Source organism: Vipera ursinii, assembly GCF_947247035.1.
Source record: "Vipera ursinii genome assembly, chromosome: Z".
In the NCBI taxonomy this organism is placed as follows: Eukaryota; Metazoa; Chordata; class Lepidosauria; order Squamata; family Viperidae; genus Vipera; species Vipera ursinii.
In genome coordinates, this window is record NC_139517.1 from 89,202,749 (window position 1) to 89,228,022 (window position 25,274).

At 36.4% G+C, this 25,274-nt stretch overlaps 1 protein-coding gene across 2 annotated transcripts in view; it reads left to right on the forward strand.

Annotated features, from left to right (window-relative positions):
- Positions 1–25,274, forward strand: part of SKAP2 (src kinase associated phosphoprotein 2) — a 143,698-nt gene that overhangs the window by 97,398 nt on the left and 21,026 nt on the right. For both annotated transcript variants that reach the window (XM_083376690.1, XM_083376691.1), the window contains exons 8-10: positions 544–607; positions 1,042–1,158; positions 16,812–16,895. In XM_083376690.1, coding sequence (XP_083232816.1) covers positions 544–607; positions 1,042–1,158; positions 16,812–16,895 — 265 coding nt within the window. The remainder of the gene's footprint in view (positions 1–543; positions 608–1,041; positions 1,159–16,811; positions 16,896–25,274) is intronic.

Here is a 25,274-nt window from a genome sequence, read left to right on the forward strand (position 1 = left end):
TAATAGTATTGCATTGCTTAGAGGCCTAAGGGGGAAATCAAAGTTAAAAGTATGCAATGTGAGATCTATCAGCTAGGCATCAGTGTGAAATGTAAGTTTAATAAGTTTTAAATATCTGAGATTGCAGTTGAAAGCCAGTTAATTAAGTTGTCAGGTACTATGTTGGAATGTGACAAGAACATTTTTAAGAAAACTGTACCCAGCAGTCTAAAGAAATTCATGGGTGTCTTCTAATTGTCAAGGGCAAATTTTGTTCATCAGTCCTGGTTTTGACATTGATGAAGAGAAGCAGCTTTTTTTATGCACAGCTGCTGATCAGAGTTCTAAATCCATCATCCTCTGCTTCAATTACATAAATTTGTCAAAATTAACTGTACATTATAAGAAGCATCCTTGCAAGAAAAGTACCAGAAGACATGTAAAGAATTACTAATGGTTCTCGAAGAAATGACCAGAATGCTACTTTCTTGGTTTTATTAATATAGTGCTGGTTATGTTTTGATGCTCATGATTATTCTTCTCTAAAATGAAGTTTCTGAACAGTTTACAGCTGCTACTCCCAAAGAAGCTGCAGAATGGGTAGAGAGGCTGAAATTTATATTACAAGGTATGCCAGTTGTTAAGACACTTTGCCTATAATGTATGCTGAAAATCAAAACTTCCTTGTTTTTTCTTTGTTGATCATGTGATTATTGTGTTGTCATTAATAGTGTATTTTCTTTTTCATCTACGTATATTTATAAAAGGTTAAGGAATCCTCTCTACATTTAGGAGTAAGTGCCATTGTACCTAGTTGACTTCCCTTCCAAAGAAGCTTAAAGTGTTCATTCCTAATTAAAGTGCTATTTAATTAGTAGTATTTGTAGTATGAGTAATATTTGTATGTGCATTGTTTAATAAGTACAATTAGAAGGGATGTATTGTATTACTTTGATATGAAAATTGAAGGATGTGAGCATATCTTTTGCCCTAGAGAGTTCCTGGTGAACGTACCTGGCTAAAGTGCCTGAATATCTTTTCTATGTTTTGCATTTTTAACAGATATGGGATCTCCAACTATTCCAGAGGAGGAATATGATGACATTGAGGAAAATTCCATACCTCCTTCTCAACCAGGCGTGGAACCTATAGCTGATGACATTTATGAAGAGCTTCCAGGTATTTTTGTCCCAGTTGGTTGAAAGGGCTGTAAAAATTGGTGATCATTCTTTGTATGCTAGCAAGTAGAATTTGAACAGATTTCACCAATCTGGTGCCTTCCAGGCATATTTCGACTAGCTGGGAATTCTGGGAATTGCAGTACCAAAATTTAGAGCAGATGAGGTTGGAAAATGTTTTCTTAGATGGGGGAACAGTATGTAAATCCTACCTCTTGGACAAGTCATATACGTCAGTTTCAGTTCTGTATAACATTTGAATTCAGATATTTGTAGCATCTGGAGTAATAGTAGTAATAATATTTTAAAATAAAAGTTTCATATAGGGGTATAGAAATTATAAAAAATAATCTCTTAAGATGATTGACTCATTAATGTTATTTCTGAAATGCAATTGTTCAGAAAATTGACTCTCATATTGACTGACAGACTAACTGCCTTATTTGGTCATTTTTTAAAATTTAGTTTATAGTTTTTAATCACATATGTTTCACTCTTTCTATAATTGTCACCTATTTCTTGATACTTGAGATTATGCTTTTAACGGAGTGACAGGGTAACTTGCTTTGTTTGCTTTTAAAGAGGATCTGCTGATAAATAATAAATAAAAGCAGTGGAGCTGTGCTCGAATTTTTCTACATCTATTTACAGAAATCAGATTATGCTAAGGTTTTTACTAATTTTTTTATCCGTCTAGTTATGGTCAAGATTTCTAGTTCTTGACAACTAGATATAAATCTCATAAAAATATTTTTATGGCTCACAGAGATGAAACTCATTGTGGTGAAAACAAAATGGCAAGAGGGGGTTCATAAGGGTATAAAATCACATGGAAATGAGGTTTCACTCTTAAAGTTGTATAGAAATGAGATCTTAAATAGAAAACTAAATCATTTCTGTACTAAATGTAATAGGAATGTAAACTGTAGTCATAGGAGGCACTGGTGTTATCAATCAGAAGCTAAGTGATACAGTATAAATTACATAAATGCATGTTACATAGTAGGTATTTCCAATCTTTGGAAAAATATAGTTTGCATTAAATTTAGCACACTGTATAAGGAAAGGGGCATACTAAAAAGCATTGTTTTTGACAGATGGGTTTAAGATGCTATATACATATTTGTCTATTCTATAAAAGTTCCTTTTGTGGCTTTTGAAGACACATCAGTCAAAGGATATACAAATTACATGAAACAGGACAGAATTGTCATGCATTCTTGTTATTCCCCTTCTGGAATTAAGAATTGGCATTCTTTTAAGTAGGCAAATATTACCAACTTATTTGTTTATTCAAGATTTTCTTTTTTTCTTCTGTTCAGTCTCCATTTTTCAGAGACTGCCTGGACAGTCCTTGCAGTTTTCTTGACAAGGTTTTTCAGAAGTAATTTGTCATTGCTTCCTTCCTAGGGCTGAGAGAAAGTGACTAGCTCAGAGTCACCCAGCTGGCTTTGTGCCTAAAGTAGGATTAGAACTCACTGTTTCCTGATTTTTACCCTGATACCTTAGCTGCTATCCCAAACTGGCCCTCAATTCAAGTTGATATTTAAGCTGTAATTCCATAACTCTCTCAGAGTAAATCCCGTGGTATTTAAAGCAGATTTATATCTGTGCAGATTATACATTGGATGTTTTATACGTCTCTTGATGAGAAGAATGGAGCTGATTATGTGAAGTAGAAACTAAACTATTGATTTCTTTTATCAGTTAAATAAACCTTGAGCCTGGTGGGATGCGAACCTGCACTAATTGCAGGCAACTGGTGTTACTTAAGGAGGCATTAGCCCACTGCTCCACCAAGGCTCTGTGTATAGCTCAGTCTTGCTTTCTAAAAACCTGAAGAACAAGAAGGCAAAGAGCTTTCCATTATTACACAGTTTTGGTTATTTTTTAAATTGTTAGCTTAAGATGAATTCATTGTTTTCTTGTATTTTACATTTGGGTCCAATATGAGTTTAATGTTGGCATCATGCACTACATGGAAGCAATGCAAAGAACAGGATATAAGGGCAGAGGGAGAGGATAATGGAACATGGATAGGTCTTCTTCCAGCCTACCTACATTCTTGGAATGCTGTTTGAACAAAATTCTCTTAAGTATAATTCTCTTAAGTACAATTATTACATAGCCAGGTTTACCATTGGTTATTTTATATACTTTATTATATTACTTTTATGGTTTGCAGCCTAGCATTTGAAATTGTTGTCTCCAGTGCAGAAGCTCTCAGTGTACATGCAAAACAACAGAGTAATAATAACCATAATATTTATACCAAAAAGACCAGGTAGTAGAAAAGATAAGGATAGTAATAATACAGTCATGCCACATGGGCAAATATGCTTAGACATAAGACAGTGGGAATTAGGTGTTCAGCAAAGTGATGGTACGATGCAAAAAAACTGTCTATGTGTCTAGTGGTTTTGCATGCCGTGCCCTGCAGTGGCATCCTAAGGGAAAGCGTTAAAACAGTTTATGTCCCGGATGTGGCCAATGATATTTTTCAGGCTTTTCTACACATTTCCTGTTTCATTTGTTAAGAACTAAATCCTCATCTTTTCAGAGTAAGCTTCTCTTTGCTGCTCTGATCTCCCTTGTTAATACATTCCTGGCCTGATTGTAAAACAAAAACCTACAGTGCTACCTTGGTTCTCATTGTTAATTTGTTCTAGGAGGCACAATGAGTAGCATAAGAGATGAGTACCAGCCAGATTTTTCCCATAAGGAATAATTTATTTATTTATTTATTTATTTGTTTTTATAAACCGCCCTTCTCCCGAGGGACTCGGGGCGGTGTACAGAGTAAGGTAGGTATACAGATTGAAACAATACTGAAAAACAATAGTCAAAACAAACTGGGACCCCAATTAGAGCTATCAGGCCAGGCCGGACTGCTGGAACAGGTAAGTTTTTAAGTCGCGCCGGAAGGTGCGGAGGTCGGGGGCCATCCGGATTTCAGTTGGCAAGCAGTTCCAGAGGGCTGGCGCACCCACTGAGAATGCCCTCCCCCTGGGGGCCACCAGCCGACATTCCTTGAGTGGTGGCACCCTGAGGAGGCCCTCTCTGTGGGAGCGCACAGGACGGTGGGGTGTTGACATTGGCAGAAGGTGCTCCCGTAGGTAGTCCGGACCCATGCCATGTAGGGCTTTGTATGTCATTGTTAGCACCTTGAATTTCACTCGGAAGGCAACCGGAAGCCAGTGCAGCGCACGGAGGAGAGGTGTGATATGGGAGTATCTGGAGGCCCCCAAAAGTGTCCGTGCCGCTGCATTTTGCAACAGTTGAAGCTTCCGAGTGGATCTCAAGGGCAGCCCCATGTAGAGAGCGTTACAGTAGTCTAGGCGAGAGGTCACAAGGGCATGGGTGACTGTACGTAAAGCATCCAGGTCCAGATAAGGTCGTAGTTGGCGCACCAGTCGAACCCAGGAGAAGGCCCCCTTGGTCACAGCTCCTATGTGATCTTCCAGGGATAGCTGCGAGTCTAGGAGGACACCCAGGTTGCGGGCCCTATCAACAGGGGGTAGTAACTCATCCCCGATGTTAAGGGGTGGGATGCTCTGAGTATCCTGGCTTGCCGGTACGTACAGCCATTCAGTCTTGTCCGGGTTCAGTTGAAGCCTGTTCCTCCCCATCCATTCCTGGACCGCTTTCAGGCAGCGGGACATCACGTCGAGGGCATCACTGATGCTGTTTGGAGTTGAGATGAAAAGCTGGGTGTCATCAGCATACTGATGGTACCCTACTCCAAAGCTACGAATGATCTCACCCAGCGGTTTCATGTAGATGTAGTGAATCATAAGACAGCTGACACTGACAAGTTCTAGCTTGTGAGTTATCAAACAAATGATGAGTACCAGGACAAAATTGAGTTGAGTACCAAATTCAACGAGTTTCAAAGCAGTTGAATACCAATGTACCACTGTAAAAGAAACTTGAGCAATTTGGGGATGAAGTAGAATGACTACTCTTAGGTTGTTCATATTGCCTGAATTATAAAAAGGAGTTATTTTTTTTTAAAAAAAATGATTGATTTAAATGGAATTTTTTTTAAAAAATCAGATGATATTTTAGTAAGTAGTACAGTATTGTATTTGATTTAAAGCTGTGTGCAGAACTTGTGGTTCCTCAAAGATCCCTCACCATTAGTTGCACTGGCTAAATGAGATTTGGTCTCCTGCTTTAAATCTTCTGAAGAGTTTCTCCTCTCTATTATAGCGACTATAACACTGATTTTTGCATATTAAAATATACATTATTTTGGATTGTGCTGTTTAATTTTGAAGCAATCTATAATGAGAGAAACTACTAAGCATTATGTTTCCAAAATTTTGCTCTGGATTAAAATAAGTAATAAAATAAGTAATCTCACTACTAATACTGCTCAATTTTTTCCTGCTTTGAATCAGCCAACATAAAAGTACTTTTGACATTGATTTGCAAAAGCAATATAAGATGGTTAAGTGAGAGATATTGGATGCTTATGCAAGAATGAGAAACCAATGTTAGAGAATCTTGTCATGCTAGAGAAACAAAAGTAATTTTACTTATGTTAACAACCTTTTCATTGTTGACTTCATTTCTGGCAGCTGTTACACTTTATATACTTTGCTTAGTCATGAAGGTGTTATTCATTATGCATCTAGAGTATAATGTTTCACTAATACTTAGGCAAACAAAGCTGATATCTTTCATGACCATAATTTGTGATTAGGAAGTAAGGTAAAGAAAACATTCCTACACAAAGTATACAAGTCATATGTCCCCCAGTGAAAGATTACCTCAAAAATATTGATTGTATTTGTGTGATTTTATATTATGCCAGTCATCTCTTTGAGAGAATTCTATACTCAAAAGCCAATATCTAAATTATTGAAAAGATTTCAATGTGTAGTATTGTAGAAACATTTCATAGTCATAAGTGTAAAAACATTTTATAGTCCTAGGATGCGTGCAACATTTATTTTTGATATCACATATTTTATAACTTTAAAAGAAAATTCAGTATTGTACTGTAAATGCTGGTTAATGATAACTAGTCAAACTTTCCTTACGCTAGAATGATTTATAGCAGTGAGGATCGTTAGAGGAAATTAGATGGTTAGAGGAAATTCATGTGCATCCTCCTCCTCAAAACTTATTCCAGGCAATTAGATGTTCTTGAACAAATTTTAGTGGGAAGTACAAAACTACAGGAAAAGCAAGAGGACTTCTTACTGTACGAGCAGAACTCTATTCAGGGAACATTAAGTTTTGTTCTTCTTCTATAGATATAGAAATAACTTAGAGAGTATAAAAATATTTTATGGAACTTGTTAAATGCTAAATTGCTCATTTCCATTTATGAATAATGACCATAAAATATATTAATGACAGGATGGCATCCAGATCAGAGATGGTGAACAATTGGAGCAGCCTTTAGCATGTATATTCCCATAACAAGTCCTGTGAGTTTTAAAACCATCTCAGCTACTGTATACTGAACATAAAGTATATTTTCAGAGATGGAGACTTCCATGCATCTCTTTATTCTTCCAAATACCTGTGTTTTTTTTCAAGTGCACCACTTACAGATAGGTAGCATCTATAATGTCCTCCCATAAATTACAGATTATTGTGATAGATTTGTAATCTACAGTAGAATATTTCTAAAGACCAGCTCAAAAATTACAGAAATGTACATGTTTTAAAGATCTTTGGATAGATCAACATACTCTGTCTGTATCTATTTAAGCACAGGTGGATTTTATATGCTCCTTGTAAAATAAGAGTCAAGATTAAAAGCAGTCATGGATCTTTACAGTATGATGTTTGAATGCCTATGGTATCCAAACATATTGCATCTAAATTCTCCTTGTACATTTCATGATTTCAGATCAATTCAGCCCTTTCCCCCATTTTTCTACCTTTCCTTTCCTTTCCTTTCCTTTCCTTTCCTTTCCTTTCCTTTCCTTTCCTTTCCTTTCCTTTCCTTTCCTTTCCTTTCCTTTCTCCTTTCTCCTTTCTCCTTTCTCCTTTCTCCTTTCTCCTTTCTCCTTTCTCCTTTCTCCTTTCTCCTTTCTCCTTTCCTTTCTCCTTTCTGCTTTCCTTTCTCCTTTCCTTTTTCTGAAATCTCCCAAAACTTCATCTCTGATACTATTTTCAAAGTAGCTTTCTGAAATAACTGTCATGGTTAAATATCTTTCTATTGTTAAATCAGAAAACTTGATTGCAGTTTATGATTTGAACACACTCATATTTAGTTTCCACGCTGTTTTTAAAAAGCATGTTAAAAACATTGTTTGATACTAGACAATATTCAATATTGTCTAGTCTAGTTTAGCATATTAGTAATTAGTTTTGTGTTTTTCCCAAGCAGCGCACTTGTCTTTTTACACAGAAGTATTTTTATATTATAATCCTTAAAACCACACTCACATAAGAACGTCTGTACATCATTTTATTTATTTTGTACCTGTTTGTCATTAGTTGAAGCACATGTTTCTTTTCTCCTGAGATATGTCCAGAAACCTGAGTATTATTTTTATTAATTACATTTTCTGATCTGGGTCTACAATTTTGGAGGTTGTGTCTTTTGGCAGCTATGTATGGACAGGTACATTTATGTATATGCAAGTAGGCTATGTACACTTGTTCAGTTGAAATTGGCAATATTCAGTTACCAGATGGGAAAGCAAGACATTTCCCCGCTCCCCTTTGGGGATTAGTATCTCTTCCTGCTTCTGTTTTTTTCATTTTCTGCCTACAGAAGTCTAGCTTTGTTTCATTGAGGTGCTAATTCTGCACATGTATTCAGGTGTTGATGCTGGTGTGTGGTTTTAAAAAAGAGAAAAATAGCTGAAAGGGGAAAAGGCCATGTGAGTAGGAAAATGTCAAAGGAGGTTATTTATTTAACATATGGCAGCGTTCCATTACCAGGAGACTAGACTCGACTTATGAGCACCATTGAGCCAAAAATTTGTGTTGCTAAGTGAGACATGTGTTAAGCCCCATTTTATGACCCTTCTTGCCACCTTCTTGGGTGAATCGGTGCTGTTGTTAAGTTAGTAACACGGTTGTTATGTGAATCTGGTTTCCCCATTGACTTTGCTAGTCAGAAGGTTGCAAAAGGAGATCACATGATCCCAGGATGCAGTAGACATTAAAAATATGAGTCAGTTGCCAAGTGAATTTTGATCACATGGCCATGGGAATGCAGCAAGGGCCTTAAGTGTGAAAATGATCATAAGTTCCTTTTTTCAGTGCTGTTGTAATTTTGAACAGTCACTAAACGAACTGTTGTAAGTCAAGGTCAACCTGTTCAGTGTAGCTCCACACTCAGAAGACTTGATGGCATTCTGCAGTGTCATCCAGGGCCAATGTCCCCTCGCATTCAGATGTCACATTTGGCTAGCTCTGGCATTCGTTGAATGCATACCGCCGCTCGAAGTGCTGTTTTTTTTCCTACTAAAGTGGTACCTGTTTATTTATTTGCCTTTTGAACTGCTAGGTTGGCAGAAGCTGAGGCAAGTGATAGAGTCCAGGCTGTGCTAGAACTCTAACTGCTGGAGTTCAGATCTTTTCTAGTGTCATTAAACCACTGAGTCATGGCACCTGGTCTGTACTCTAGTGGAGGAAGTAAAGGAAGTGGATGCTGCAACCCGTTGCTTTTCATAGTGGGATCTGAAATATTCTTTTTATACCTCACGTTACAGGGGCTGCATGGGGGCACAAAAGACAGACAGGAGAAGCTGAAGGGCCTCCTAGTTTTCCTTCTTTCCTAAAAATAAATAAACAAATTCTCTTCCATATAATGAATGACTTGTTCTCTTATGTACCATCAAGTGCCATGCGCGACAACTGTATTCTTTTAATTTATCCAATTTATGCTTAATTCTTCCAAAAAAAAGACCTTTTCTATTTTCATCTGTTACCTGTGCATATTTTTAGCTTTTTAGTTTAAGCACCAAAAGACTGAAAAATTTACAAGCCAATTGGAGGAGATAAAACAGGGTATCTGAAACAAGGCTTTAACATTAGACAGATGCTTTTAAAGTAAGGCAGCACTATACGGTCATTCAGTAGCTGTGGCCTGCAGGTGTTCAAGGCTTCTTTCTGCTCCTCTTAGAATTTTCTCATGAATAAGTCATGTCATACATGTTAGTGACGCCTTGGTTATCTAGATCTTTGGATTCTGACTTTTGTACTTATCTTTGTAGATGTGTATGAAATGAGTAATATTAACGTTCCATCCTTGGGTTCAGAAATGTTAAACTGACTGTTAAAATATTAGAAAATTCCTCTAGGACAGGTGTCAAACTGCCGGCCCGTGGGCTGGACGCGTCACGAGGAAACCGTGCCCACCCCATTGCCGGCAATGGAGAAAAAGCTCCGATACATTGTGTGATGTCACATGACGTCGCAAGTTTGACATGTCTGCTCTAAGGTCATGGTTCGCTTCTATCTGGAAAAAAATACTATATTAGTTCTGTTATCACTCCCTTAAGCTAATCCTTTGAATTTTTTTTTAATTTGGTATCTTAGAAATCTCGTTACGATCTCATTTTGAAAGAAATGCTAAATGCCGATTTAAACTAATGATTTTTGTGTTAAAGGGCAGTTCTGGGAGTTGAGATGTACATACTTAAAGTTGCCAAGGTTGAGCAATATTGCTAAAAAAGAACATGAAAGCTGTCTTGGACTAACACATGTCAAAAATGCCCAAGAGGTATACTTCAGTTTTTGCAAGCAGAACTAAAAGAGTAATGCTTCAAAAAGAGATGTAAAGCAGACATTCCCTCTCTGCATTTGTAAGTCTTGCGGAACTGAAATGGTTGAATCTGAAGTGGGATGGGCAAATTGAATTTTTTTGGTTATTCTACAGCAGACATATCAAACTCGCGATGTCATGTGACATCGCACAACGTATCAGGACGATTTTGCCATTGCTGACAATGGGGTAGGCGTGGCTTTCGTATGACACATCCGGCCCGCGGGCCAGCAATTTGACACCCCTGTTCTACAGCATGGTTGTCAAACTTGATTGCATCACGTCTCTTATTGTTATGTATTTTACGTGTGATTTTTATTTAAATTTGTTTATAATTGGAAGAGGGAGGTTGAAAAGTCATTATTTCTCTTCTGTGTTCATTGAGTGTTTGGCATGAGGATGCATGAAAAAGGTGTTTAATATAGCTTTTGTTTGAGGTGTATATAAGTGGCTGCACTATATGTGTTCTCAAATTGTGAAGAATTCTCTCTCTCTCTCTCTCCCTCTCTCTCTCTCTCTCTCTCTCTCTCTCTCTCTTTGTGTGTGTGTTTGTGTGTGTTTGTGTGTGTGTGTGTGTGTGTGTGAAATTATATGTACTTTATATTCCATTTCTGCTGACATAAACCTATATTCTATTGCTTTAGATTAATAATGCTGGGAACCAGTCTTCAAAAGTAATTGCTTACTGGCACCACTACAATCAAATAGTCATAATTCAGTGACAGTTATTTGAGATTACAGTTATTTGAGAAGAGTGTGCAGTGTCAAATCTGTATCTTCGTTTTTCCATCTTATGTCAAAAGCTTAAAATATTGTTAGGAGAAATTGTATACATTCATTCATGAAATACTAATTATTCACCATAATACTTACTTGTTATGCAGTGCCTTCATCAATGTTTTTTTTCTCAGTTTAGTATGTATTGGATCAATTATATTGTGGGCACATGTCCTTATTTTTGCCTTTCTTGGGTAATAAAAGCTACCAGATTACCAAGTGTAATTACATCATGCCTAAGAACGGCATCAATGAAATCTCAAAAACACATAATAACCTTTCTGAACACCTTAAACACCTCAATTGCATTAGCTGCCTTCATAAATAGAAAGGGTAAACAAAGGTACTTTTCATTAATTCAAAATATAATAAAGTTATTTAAAGACTGTATTTTCTACAAGACTTCAGGGGTCACCTTATCTCTGTCTTGGCGTGTACTACAGTTTTCTTGATAAGAAATAAAGTTTTCTTGGTAGCAATGGACCACTCTCTGTTGAGGAAACCAGGCAATTTTTAAAATTTACAGCCCTTTTATATTTCAGCTGTTGATGAATTAGGACTTTAAAAAAAATCCAGTTTGATTACTTACTACTGAATTGTCCTTATTTAACATAATTGACTTTGCTTAATTAACTTTTCTTTACCTATATTGAACCACATTGTTATATATGGAAAGTCAGTTCACATGTGCTCAGAAATACCCTATTCTGAGTTCTTCTTATTGCTTTTTTAAGAGCTATGGCATCCTGCAAAGCCAAACAAATTTAGGCTAAGTATATCTGCTAGTTATCTATGATATCCATGAGAAATTTGTAGATTTCTGAAGGATGGAGCAACGTCAGTCATCTGGAAATATGTTTCCTGAACCTCTTTATTTGCCAGAGATGAGAGAGAGAGAGAGAGAGAGAGAGAGAGAGAGAGAGAGAGAGAGAGAGAGAGAGAGAGAGAGAGAGAGAGAGAGAGAGAGAGAGAGAGAGGGAGAGGGAGGGAAATCCTTAAGAATGTGGCTTTTGATATATACCTTATGCATTTAAGGCAGTTGATAGTCTTTATGAGCTCAAGAGAATGACATTTGTTTACTGCTACATATACATATACATACATATATATACACACATATACAAATGGTGTACTCTTCTACCATAAAATAATTGCTGAAATTAAAAAAATGTTGGCATCTCCTCCAAAAGTGTTATATTTTCCAGAGTGGAAGTTCCACATTATAAAATAGTTACAAAAGCCTGCTCTGTGTGCTGTCACTTTAGCATACTCTGTGAATATGGGTAGTCTTTGATTACGACTACAATTGAGCCCTTAATTTCTGTTGTTAAGCAAGACAGTGAAGTGAATTTTGCTCCATTTTATGACCTTTTTGCGACAGCTGTTAAAAGTGAATCACTGCAGTTATTATACTGATAATATGGTTATTGTGTAAAATTGGCTTCCATATTGATTTTGTCTGTCAAAAGGTTGCAAAAGGGGATCACATAACCCTTCATATATATGAGTCAGTTGCCAAGTGTCTTAATTTTGATCACATGAATATAGGGATGCTGCAGTGGTCATAAGTGTGAAAAATGGTCGTAAGTCACTTTGAGTTTTGTAACTTCAAATGGTCACTAAAAGAATGGTTGTAAGTTGAGGACTACCTGTAATCAGAATGTCATTCTTGGTATTATTTGTCACCTTTGAATAGAAGCATTCATATCAGTGTGAATAGAATCAACACTGTATAGAAAATGTATTTAGAAAGTAGGGTGTGTAAAATTATATAGAAAATTGCATTGCAGAGGATGCAAAAAGAGGTAACATAAACTCAATTTCTAAAAACTTCCTTGTAGAACTATTTTGATGCCTATCTGGAAAATATTATGGAATCATTTCTCCAGTTGACTGTGACAGTCTTGAATTTGAGATTTGGGACCATATTAAATCTTCCTGAGAATGTTTATCCTGTCAAAATCATTGCAAAAGAGCTGAATAAAACCATCAAGGAAATCAGAGAACTTGGAAGAGCATTTGGGGATGTGCAAGTTCTTCTTTCCTTGGTCAAAGTCAAAGCTAATGCTTCACCTGTCAGAAAAACAGTGGTAAAATAGGAATTATGGGTCGATAGCTAGGTTAAAAAAAACCATGGCTCATTAGGGAAAAAAAATGTCAGTACTCATTTCAAGTTCACCAAAAAGTACATGGATATCCCTCCAGATTCTGGGAGAATAGATGAGTCAAAAGTAGAACTTTTCAAGCTATGGATATTATTAGGGATGTGAAAATGAAACACTGCCTCTCAGTAATAACCTTATACCAGCTTTCAAACATGTAAATGTTGTAATTTGGGAATGCTTTGGTGGCTCAGGACATGGACAACGGCTATCATTAAATGCATTATATTATAGAAAAATAGCAGTTGAAGCTGAAGTGTTCATACAGCAAAAAGTGATTCCAAACATACATGAAGATCTACAAGAGACATTTTGGAATGGCCCAGTCAAAAGTCCATACTTAAATTTTATAGAAATGTTACTGCAGGTCTGAAATGAATTGAAGTAATTCATCCTGGAGAAGTGGTCCAACATTTCTACACAACAGAATCATTCAAATTCCCTTTATATATTAGCAGTCCTCTGGCAACAAGAGGTTGGTTAGACACTGCTGACTTTTGTAATATTCAGGATTTTGGCCCTGTTATCCACCTAAAGTGTCTGGTCTGTTAGTCTTCAAAACAAGAATGTTTATGATGGTTATCTTGTGTCTGGTGCTCCAGATACTGTACAGTATGCTACATCATTCTGCTGCTGCTCTTGCCTACCTCCTTAGATGGTCATGAAGAGGCCCACAACAATGCTTTGGTAGAGTCTAAAAGATGATACAGTATATTTACTTATACAGTTGAAACAGGTATTGCATATTTAACATGCTGAGATCACAGCTTACAAAGGATGCACGTTCCTTTGCTAAGAGCATGAAATTATCAACAACTAGTTTTTGCAGAGAAACTAGTCTTAGATATCAACAGAAAATGTGACGTATATCCTAGTCATTTTTCTAATGTGATTGGAGTAATCACTTCCCATATCGAAGAATTCCATGGTGCAGCTGAAAGGCATGTAAACACAAGCTGCTTATTTGCAAGAAGCTTCCAGATTTGCAATATGATTGCTATGGAAACTACATAATGAAAATCTTACAACCATCTGTGTGCTTTGATGAATTTTACTGCATAGTTCAGCTGTTTTTGTTTACCATTGTTGAAGTATTGAGTAGAATATATTCACCCACAAGTTCGCTATCTAAAGTATTAATATTGTTTAGTGACAGAGCATTTCCTAACTAATGTAGCCCAACAGAGTGCTTGTTATTAATGTGCTATTAGAGCTAATGTAGGTATTTTTGTGACAGAGACCAGAGCTTTGAATTAGAGGAGATAGAAGGACTTAGTTAAGGATTGGCTTATCCACCAAAAGATTACTTGTGTTATGGCAGACGTGAACCACAGGAACAAATTTAGATATTTTTTAATATCCATTTATTTGATGTGTTCTGTTTATCTATTGAACGTGATGTGTTCACCTCTTGTGAGTGTCCAGAGAAATTCCTCAAAGCATATGTGTAATTATGCAAGCAGTAAAGAAAGGAAATATGATATGGGAAAGCTTAATCTTAATTAATTTATTTAAGGCATTAAAAAAGCTGTAATTAATTTCTAAAGTTGGATGAGAAGATTGTCTTTATGCATACAAGCACACAAACATTCTTATGTATTCTATAACTATTATAAAAATTTAAAAAATGTATACACAGTAAATGTTTAATTGACAAGATATAACAAATATGAAATAACATATGGCTGTGAGAATCTGGAATAATGTCCACTAATGGTTGCTGGGTTGCCTAGACAAAATTATGTGGAAGAGCGTTTTTGAAAGAGTAGATTTCTTAATTAAGTGCAACTAAAATTAAGTATTGCATTGTTTATCATTTGCCAAGACTGTACAGTAATAAATTGAATACAACAGCTGGTACCGTTGCTTGAATGCCGCAAATAAAGTTTGTCAACATTTTTAGCAACAAAAATGATCTTTTGCAAAATACTGCAAATTAAGTAATGTTTATCAAGTGTAAATTATTTAAGACTGATGTCCACTGGAACAGTGGATTCCCCACTGGACATCAATGGATCTGACTGTTCATGAGATGTGACTAAGGAATGAAAGTTTGGTGTCCCTGACAATAAGATAGAAAGATTTTTCAAGTCTTGTCAGTGTGCTTGATTAATATGAGGAAGCTGTTTTACTATTCTGCATTTTCCTTTGTGTGAAGTGAGGCTATTTTGTCTATACAAAAACCTAATCTGCCAGCCTACAAGGTAGACCTTACTATGGTCCACCCATGAGGTTTCATTGCTAGACATTGCAAGCTGGATTTCCACATTAATTTAAACATGCTGACCCCATCTGAACAATCAAGGAACCACTAAATGAATTGTAAATTGAGCACACCCAGCCACATATTTTACTTTGAATATCACACATACTTATTGATGTTAGCTTTCTTTTAAATGGACAACAAACCATCTGCTCTGCCATAGTCAGAGCCCAGCTAGTTGCTAAGAGAGGCAATGAGATCAAATTAGATTAGAGAAAGTGATACCATCTGAATTGTAATAATCAGTCATGTTATTAGACTAACTAAATTGTTGTGGTTCAGGAATTGTGACACGTAGTACTGTTTGTTGAAACTGAATCTAAATTGTGACTGTGCTATTATAGGAATTGCAGCTAAGTGCAATATTGTAATGATAATTAAGCCATCCTCAATACTTACAGGTGATAGAGTGCTCCTTATTAATTCTAAGTAAAAACTTGTTGATAATGATCGGTAAAAACCATACAGTTACATAAATTGGTAAGATTTCTGGAATCAGATGCACTGCTTCTAAAGTATACTAATCCGTCACTCTTTCTAGGTAGTCCAGACAAGAAACCAATATCATGACTATTGATGCTCTTATCTGATTGTTGCCCTGGCTGCAGCTCTTCCTCCTCCTATCTTTCAACAAAATTCTCATAGACCATTCTACAATCCCACATTTATAGTAACCTGATAATTGCATACTTTGTGACTCCTGTAATCTACAAAACAACATCTTGTGGTTAGAGTCAGCTGGTTCACAGATTTTCTCAGCACTGATGTTGAAATTTTTCCAAGTATTTCAGTATATCTTGCAAAGACTGCTTTCAAAGTGGAATCAGGTGCAGTCACAATTCAGTGTAAGCAAATTGTGTGATCATGCCCCATTAGGAGTAGAACAATATTGGGTCTAGATGGATAAAGGAGAAGTCACTTGAATAACTGTGGTCTAAAGCTTTTAGTGTTTCATGTTGAAGATTAGCTTGTGTTGATTTAATTGAACAATTTACAGCATGGCAAAGAATTCCATACATATTTATAACTTAAAAGAGAAAAAAAAGGGCTGCAGGTATGTCAGTTTGATGCAGGGGTAGTCCTGCCAAGAGGTAAATTGAAATGACTTGATTCATGCAGTATTTCAGTGAATAAGAAATTGGTGGATTCAGAAATTAATCTGATGGGGATGACCATGAAGCTGGGCCAAACTCTGGACTCTGCTTTAGGCAGCAAAATGTCTTGGGCAGCATTGTCTTAAAGTGCTAGTGGTTATCACCATGTGAGTAGGTAAACTAAAATAAAAATTTGATTTTGAGAGAATGCTCTAGAAAAAATAACCTTAGAGGACATATATAGATTATAAGCAAATTCAAACTGAAAAGAACTACTGGAAACTTCCAATGTGTTGAACTCAGCTCCACAATTAAAATCTAACAACATGTGTAGGACACTAGATTTGGGAAGGCTGACCTGTTGGCAATTAAAATCTACTTTCTATCTTTATAAAAAAAAACAAATGGTTGTAAATAAGCTACGTATGTTTTTTATTCCAACTGTAGGTGTTTGTAACTAAGGGAGAGTGGCAAATGTTTAACACAGTTTTAGTCTCCAACATGTTCTGAAGAGACAAAGTGTGCACAAATGAATTATTTTCTTGGTCTTTTCTGAACGATCTAGGATTAAAATTCTTTAAGCTAACTTATTTGTTGAACTTATTGTATCTGCAGAAGAAGCATCAACAGTAGCTGAAATGCCAGGAAAGAGTGAGGAACCAACCAAACAAAGTCAGGATGCTGTAAGCAGTATTTCAGGTATGTTGGACGTGGCGTCTATATTTGCTTTTGAAGACTTGCCTTCCCTCTAGCACACATAAAGATATTTGAAATTTCAGGGTGGGTGGGGCCAGCTGTCAGAGCGGGCAGCTGTGTGAATGGGCTTCTCTGTATCGCACAGCCTCTCACCCAGTGTATGCGGGGGCTCCTCGGAGTCATAGGTCCTAGAGGGACAGCCGAAGTTGTGGGCGTCCCGGAGAACCTACATGAGCAACGAACGGCCCATGTTGGAGATCTGAAGAAAAGCCCGATGCAAGCGGACTGGGGAGAAGGAGGCCAGTAATGGCTGACACAAAGATCTGACAGAGGGACGGAACTAGCATCGACATAGTGGAACAATGGTGTATCAGATCTGACGAAAATTAATCCCAAGATTTTACATTTAAAAAGTGAAAGGGAGCGCTTTTGAAATGGATGCTGGCTAGAAGAGGGTGCCTTACCGAGAGGAAGCGAGCGGCGAGAGAAGCAACGAGAGATAAGGCGACAAGTGAGAGCAACAGAAGAGGAAGCCAGGAAGTTAGAAGATCGTAAATTAGCTGTGAGATCAGGCAAACGGACAGAAAAGTAAAGGGAAAAGGTAAGTTTTTGAGTCTTGGAGACTGAACTTTTGAGAAAACGAGTGTGGACTATAAGTAGAAGGAAAGTGTATAGTTCGGACAGACGTTGAACTTTTGATTTGTAAGCCATGGGAGTATAACGGATCCAAGATGGAGAAAGTGACACAACAACTTTAGGACTGTAGTTCGGATAGTGAGATAACTACTGGCCATTGGCTGAAGAAGAAGATATAAAAGGAGCTACAAACCCAGAGTTGGAAATTTATAATCAAAAAGGAATGTGACTTTGATGGGACAGGAAAATAAAGGTGATATATAAATACAGATAAAAAAACACACATAAATATAAATATATAAACTGCTTGCTATATTCTTGAAATAACTATATTGCTGCAATTGTTGATTGCTATAATTGGATAAATTAATAGAACTGAAATAATTAAATAGCTAATTAATTATTTACTTGATTGTGTAGGAGCAACGTTGCTCCTACACCTTCAATTCTACACGGGAAAAAACCCAAATGACCAAAGATCCATATATATATATATATATATCCAAATGACCAAAGATCCATATATATCTTTCAAAAAGCCTTGACAAATACTTAAACATATATATATATAGGGTTTTTTCCCGTGTAGAATTGAAGGTGTAGGAGCAACGTTTCGACGGAATCCCATCCGTCATCATCAGGCTGGTGGCTTCAGCTTCCTTCTTCTGAAGCCACCAGCCTGATGATGACAGATGGGATTCCCTCGAAACGTTGCTCCTACACCTTCAATTCTACGCGGGAAAAAACCCGAATGACCAAAGATCTACATACAAACACCCGCGAAAACCTCAGAAAACACACACACACACACACACACACACATAATTTTATTGATATATTGACAAAGGTTTATTTAAGGTTAAAGGAATTAAGTATTTGTAAAGAGTGGCATAAGCAGGCATATACATAGAATGAAGGCTACTGCTAAGCTTGTAAGCCGCCCTGAGTCTTCGGAGAAGGGCGGGATATAAATGGAATTAAAATAAATAAATAAAATAAATTAACTGAGTAATGTCTTAGGGGTTTGGTTGAATTTATCAATATCATAAGAGCTACAATATATTAGAGGTAGAGGGTAGAGTGGCTGTTGAATTAGGAAGATAGAGGGGGAAAAGAAGGTGGAAATACCCCATAAAGAGTATTTTTACAAAAATCTGATTAAATATGACAAGCATACCTAACTTAACAAAGATCAGTGCAGGAAAGAGGGCAGCGCCACAGGGGTTAGGGATGTCTTCAAGCCCTTCTAGTCAGAAGTCCATCGATGACATGCTACAAAGGGAAAGGTCAAACTCCTTTAAAGATCTACAAGCCCTTCTGCAAAATATGCAAGAAGCAATGACTAAGAACCATGAAGAGATGAAAAAAGAGATGAAGAAAGAGATAGACCAAGTGAGAAATGATACTGGTGAGCTCAAGGAAAAAATACAAGCAATTTATAGTAAACTTGAAGTGATTCAATAACAACTAATAAAAAATGAGCAAAGACTACAGGAAATGGAAATAAGAATGGAGAAGGAGGAGAAGAAGGTAGAAGACTTAAGTGAAACATTAATCCGGGCGAACAGAGAACTTGAAACAACAGTGATCTTCCTGGAAGCGGAGAAAGCCGCCCACTATCTGCGCTTTCAAAATGTTGAGGGGGAAAAAGGTGAAGACTTGCCGGACATGATGGCGGACTTAATGGCAAAAGCACTAGGCATAGGAAAAAATGAAATGATGGCAGAAATAGATGAGACGTATAGGGTCCAAACTAATTATGCGAGGGGACATAACCTTCTGAAAGAAGTACATGTGAGATTGGTTAAAAAATGGACCCAGGATGAATTACTACATAGATCAAGAGAGGAACTGCTAGATTATGGAGGGCAACAAATAACAATTCTCAAACAAATACCTAAAAGAATGAGAGACTTGAGACCAGGCTACCAATTTTTGACAGCAAAACTGATTACCGGTAGATACAATGTGAACTTTAGATGGCTAACTCCATAAGACATTCTAGTCTCGTGGCAAGATAGAAGGTATAGATTAGACTCGATAGACAAGGCAGAAGATTTTTATAAGCTCCATTTTAACAATGAAGATGAAGTAGAAGTCCAAGATGGAGGGGTCATAAGAGAAAGGGATGCAAGACAGATGGCTATAGAAGGGAAGGTACTAGGAACAGAGGATAGAGGAAATAAATCTGGAGAAACTACAGAGAAATATGAAGGCAGAGACAAAGAAATAAAAGAGATCCGCACAACGAGAAGCACAAGACCCAGATATAAGTAAAATAAAGGGAGAAGAATGCAGGATTTTGTCACTGAATATTAATGGTTTAAACTCGCCAATGAAAAGACAGGAAATCTTTAATAAACTTATTCATCAAAAATTAGATATAATAGCAATTCAGGAAGTTCTTATAAAAGAACAACAAAAACACCTGTTAGACCAGCCAAAATTAGGAAATATATTTGTATCAATAGATCAACAAAAAAAGAGTGGGGTGGTATTATATGTGAATGAGAAACTGGTAGCTAAACAAATTTATAAAGATAGAGAAGGTAGAATATAGATAGTAGAGGTAGAAATAAACCATAGGAAAGTAGTGATAGTAGAAATATGCGCCCCAAATGGAAACGAAGAACAGTTTTTTAAAATGTTACATAATAAGATACGTGATATAGATTACGACGAGATCTGTGTGCTAGGAGATTTCAACGCTATTATTGATAATAATTTGGATTATAAGGGTAACAAGACCAGGAAAAGGAAAAGAAGGACACTACCAAGATCCTTCTTTAAAATGGCCAAAGACCTAAACATTCAGGACATATGGAGAGAAAGGAATCGTGAGACAAGACAGTACACATACTACTCAAATTGACACAGCTCGTGGTCTAGGATCGACATGGTGTGGATGTCAAGGGAAATTAACTCTGAAGTTGAAGATGTGTGTATAGAGAAAAGCACCTGGGCAGACCACAATCCTGTGAAATTTAGCTGGAAAGGGTCCAAAAAAAACATCTAGATGGACTATACAAAGATCAATACTAAAAGAAGATGACTTCAGACAAAAGATGGAGAGGGAATTGGACTTCTTTTTTAAAGAAAATAAAACTGAAGACACCTCTGTCCAAAATCATTGGGACACAGCTAAGGCAATTAATTATGAGAGGAGTAGCCGTAGCATATATGGCGAAAAAGAATAAGGAGAAAAAACAACAACATGGAATGAGAAACAAGGGCTATATCAACATTTTCAAAACCATCAGATTAGACAAGCACTACTCAAAATTTGGAATCAAATTAGAAAACAAAATTACGTTAAAGTACCAGTCTGGCTGTCCACCCTAGAGGCGATAGTCTACCCAAATGTGTTCAATTTGGAGAACAGCACTACGTAGAAAGATATTATGAATGATTTGGGAGAATTGAAATCCAGACAGGAACTAGAACAACAAGGGATAAAATTGGAATGGTGGGCTTTACTTACAGATACAAACACGATATGGGAAAGATAAGAAAGAGTGGGGGATAAATATTCAAGAAACTGCATTGGATAAAATCTTATTGGGGCCAGATGAGAAACAAATAAGGAAATTGTATAGATTTTTATTGGGGTATAAAATGTTTGAGGAACAAGCTAAAGAAACAATGTTGATATGGGCTAAAAATTTGGGACATGGTATTGATCTTGATATATGGCAAACTCTTTGGGATAGAAATAAAAAGATAACGCTGGCCTCAGCTTACAAAGAAAATTTATATAAGATGTTTTACCGGTGGCATCTCCCTCCAGCACGATTAGCCAAAATGTACAAAACAATATCCCCTAGTTGCTGGAAATGTTCCGAAGAACTAGGTACTTATTTTCATGTTTGGTGGTCCTGTAATAAGGCGCAAAAGTTTTGGCAAAGGATATTGACATGGATAGAAGAAATATCAGGACGGAGAGTAGATTACAGACCAGAATTTTTCCTGCTTGGCATAACAACAGAGAAACATACCAAAGAAGAGTTATATACATAACATCACAGCAGCGAGAATGATGTTCTCCCAGAAATGGAAAGATAGTGAAATACCTGACGAGACTGAAGTGATAAATAAAATATGGTGTGCGCAGAAATGGACAAGTTAACTTTGGAAATAAAAAATAAAGATGAGTCAGATTATTACAAAATTTGGAATAAGTTTAACAGAAAGGAAGGTCTCAATAGAGATATACAAGATGCTGATTTCACATATTACTAGAATAAGGTGGTCGATAAGATTGAATATTGTATAATTGTATATAAATGATATGTATATAAAATACAAAAATGATGTAAGAGAAGAAGGAATGTCAGACCGTTAACACCTTGTCCAAAGTTTTAAATAATAAAATTTGTAAAAATAAATAAAATAATAATAATAAAAGATATATGAAATTCCAGAAGCTTAATCATTCTCCTATGGCACTAAAGCTGAATGGGATTTGGTGGAGGCCAAAATCTGAATAGCCCCATTTAGGATGCATGAAAATTACTTGAGAAGGATTTATAAAGTAAGCCAATTTATACAAGGTATTCCTTTCTGAATTACTTTGTAATGACTCAATTAGCTTTCATTTCTTCACAAAGGAGATTTAGCTGCATAAATTAGCTTATCATCATTGAGGATGTGTCACTGCTAAAGGACAGTTTATAGATACAACATGCAGTTGCTGTCAAACCTATAAGAATGTAATATAGACATCTGTGTATACTTTGTGCTTGAGCAGAACAGACTTCTGTCATTCAGAGACTAACAGGGGACAACAAGTTGCCCAGGGGACCAACAATGTAGACATCTCTGAAAAGGTCATCTTGACACAGGCTCTGACAATCGACCCACAGCTCTGTCTTCTTTGATAAAAATCAGATAAACTTAAGACCACTAATTGATCTGCAGCCTGCTTAAATGTTGGCCATGCATATCTTCATTGCATATGATTATACTGCAGAAAGCAAATGAACCGACCTAAGAAATGCCAGGGTCCAATGACTGCAGAAGGAAAGGTGATGGTGGTATGAAAATTAGAAGGGAACAGCACTACCCAGGAATTGTGTGTGTGTTGGGGCGGGGGGGGGGAGTCATACTTTCTTTCATTTGTGTTGGCAACTTGCCCTGGTTTTAATCCACACACAAAAAAAAGGGAGTTGGGGAACTGGTTCAGATACTCTAGAACAAAGCAGCTTTTCTTAAGGGCATACTAACATTTGCTTTACTGGCATTGCCATTTCGATACTCAGCTAACTTTTGGATTTGGAAATCCAACATTTATTCCTTATTGAAACACCTCCAAACCCCAGGCATCAGCTGAATGCCTGGTGTGCTTTGTTACTGTGTCCTGAAAGAATGAACCTGAGGTTATCTTTTTCGTCATATTTGCTCCACATCATTCTTCCACTGCTGTCAGAGAAAGGGTGGATGAGGAATATGTTCAGGAAATTTCTTCACTGTGCCCTTCCTGTTGTAGCATGTGGAAAGGAAACAGACCTGACTTCCGCCCTCTGGCAGGAAACTATATGAACAGGTTGTTGTGGACAGTTTAGGCTAATGTTTGCTGCAAAGGAAACAAAGTCATCAGATCTTGCTTTTGGAGGGACCACTACAATAGATTCAGTAATATTTCTTACCATAAATAACAGTGGGATCCTTGAAGCCTTTTGGTAACTCGGCATACATTTACATTAACATAACGTCAACTGGCTCCACTTCAAGGCCATTAGAACATGAAGCCTAAAGTCTTTTCAGAAATGAGGTAAAACACCATACAAAAATATTTAAGCATCACCTAAAAATTTTGATGCTCCTCACAGTATTGTTATTTCTTCTCCTGGAACACCATGGTTATCCTCTGCCTCCCTCAAAAAGTATCAGAAGTTACTTCTGTTTAGTTTCTGTGTGTTCAGCCAATATAGGATTGCCTTGATTTCAGTAGGTCTTAGTCTGTGTAGGATTGAAATTTCAGTGAACCATAAGCATGAACTGGTAAATAGTATACTGTATGTCACTTTTATAGGAAGGTTGAGTTAGGTAATAGTCTGTAGACTCTGGACTTTCTCTGTTATTTATATGGTTAATCCAGATAAATTTCAAAGTCAACAATTGGATGTAAGTTTCTAGAGCAAGTAAATCTTGATAAATGGTGTTACAGTATATTCAACAAGCTCAAACTTAAATGCACTTTGTTGCTTTGCGATTGATTTGTTTTAAACAGTCTTCACGTTTGAACTTCGCAGATATGTCCTGCAGCACTGAGCTATCTGTTTTGTCAGTTGGGGTGGCATACAATAATTGGACAGATTTAAAATATAAGTTCTTTATATACTCTTGGATTCTTTAGGAGTATGGTGGTATATTTGATCAAAGATCCACCATTTTAAAAAATAGTGAGGAAGCTCACAAACCAGTATGATATGATAGTTTTTCTGCATTATATACAAATGAAATGGGAATACAGCTCCCAGAATTTCCACAAGCATGGCCAAAGGCTAAGGATTTTGGAAGTTGTAATCCCACCACAACTGAAGACTTCATGTTGGGGAAATCTGTAGAGAAAATGTGTTCTTTGGTTCAGGGGTGAATGCTCTGATGAAACTATAGCAATTGAATTGAAATACGTTTATTGAACTCCTTTAACTTTAATAAATTGCTTGGAGAAGTTGTTATTGAAAAAACAGTATTCAAAATAAGTACTACATAAATGTATCTGTCCATTATTGCCAATAGCTACTGATGGATTGGCCCTTCATTATTTGTCTAATCCCATGTTAAAAAATCTAAAGTAGAAGCAACATCTTATTTTGCCCTATCATCTTCATAAGTTCTACTGCTTTCTTAACAGCATAAAGGTAACGAGGACCATGTAGAATAGACTTTGTAATACTTGCATTATGGATTTTGTGCTGTTGCACTGGCTAACTAAAATAGATTTGCTTGTATTTTAATTTGCCTTTTTGCATCTTTTTGTTTCTCTTTTAAATGTTTTGTTAATAATTGGCCATTAGCAAGAAGAATGTAAAAAGCCTTTCTTTTAGAAACCAGAATCTTGCCAAAGTCCTTGATACATTGGAGGTAAAGTAGTTTTATTTTCAGCTAACAAACAGAGCTAACAAACAGAATACAATGCTTTTTTTCAATCCTTATGCTTACATATTATTATGTCTAATTTTTTGTGATGTAACTGGACAGATGATTTCTCAGAAACCAATCAACTTTTATGTTGAAATTTATTTGTTGTGTAAACTATAAAAATAAATGTAAGCTTTTTCCTCCCAATTTCTTACCTCTAAAGGAAATACTTTTTAATTAAAATGTTTCAAATAAATTGTAAATTAAATTATCTTCCTTATTTTGCCTGCCTATTTGGGGTCCAGCATACTGAAGCATGTGTGTGTGGGGGGGTGGTGTGAGGGGTGTAAATGTTCTTCATTGTAAGTATAACTATGTATTTCTATTACAGTCCTGTAATCCTATAGTCCTTCTTCTGCATGAATTAAAAGCCTTAAATTGCATAGTTTACAGACAACAAATTAGTTTATATACATAGAAACAAAGAATTGGTTGTTACGTTTCTAATAATGGAATTGTAACGAGAAGTAGTACGATGCTTACTAGCAGTATATCCTTTCTAGATTGCTGTCTTAAAATGACCAAAATCCTATGAGACTGTCATTTTTATTTTTATTTTCCTCTTGTCAGTTTTTGGGCAAGAAAACATGAAATTTGATAAGA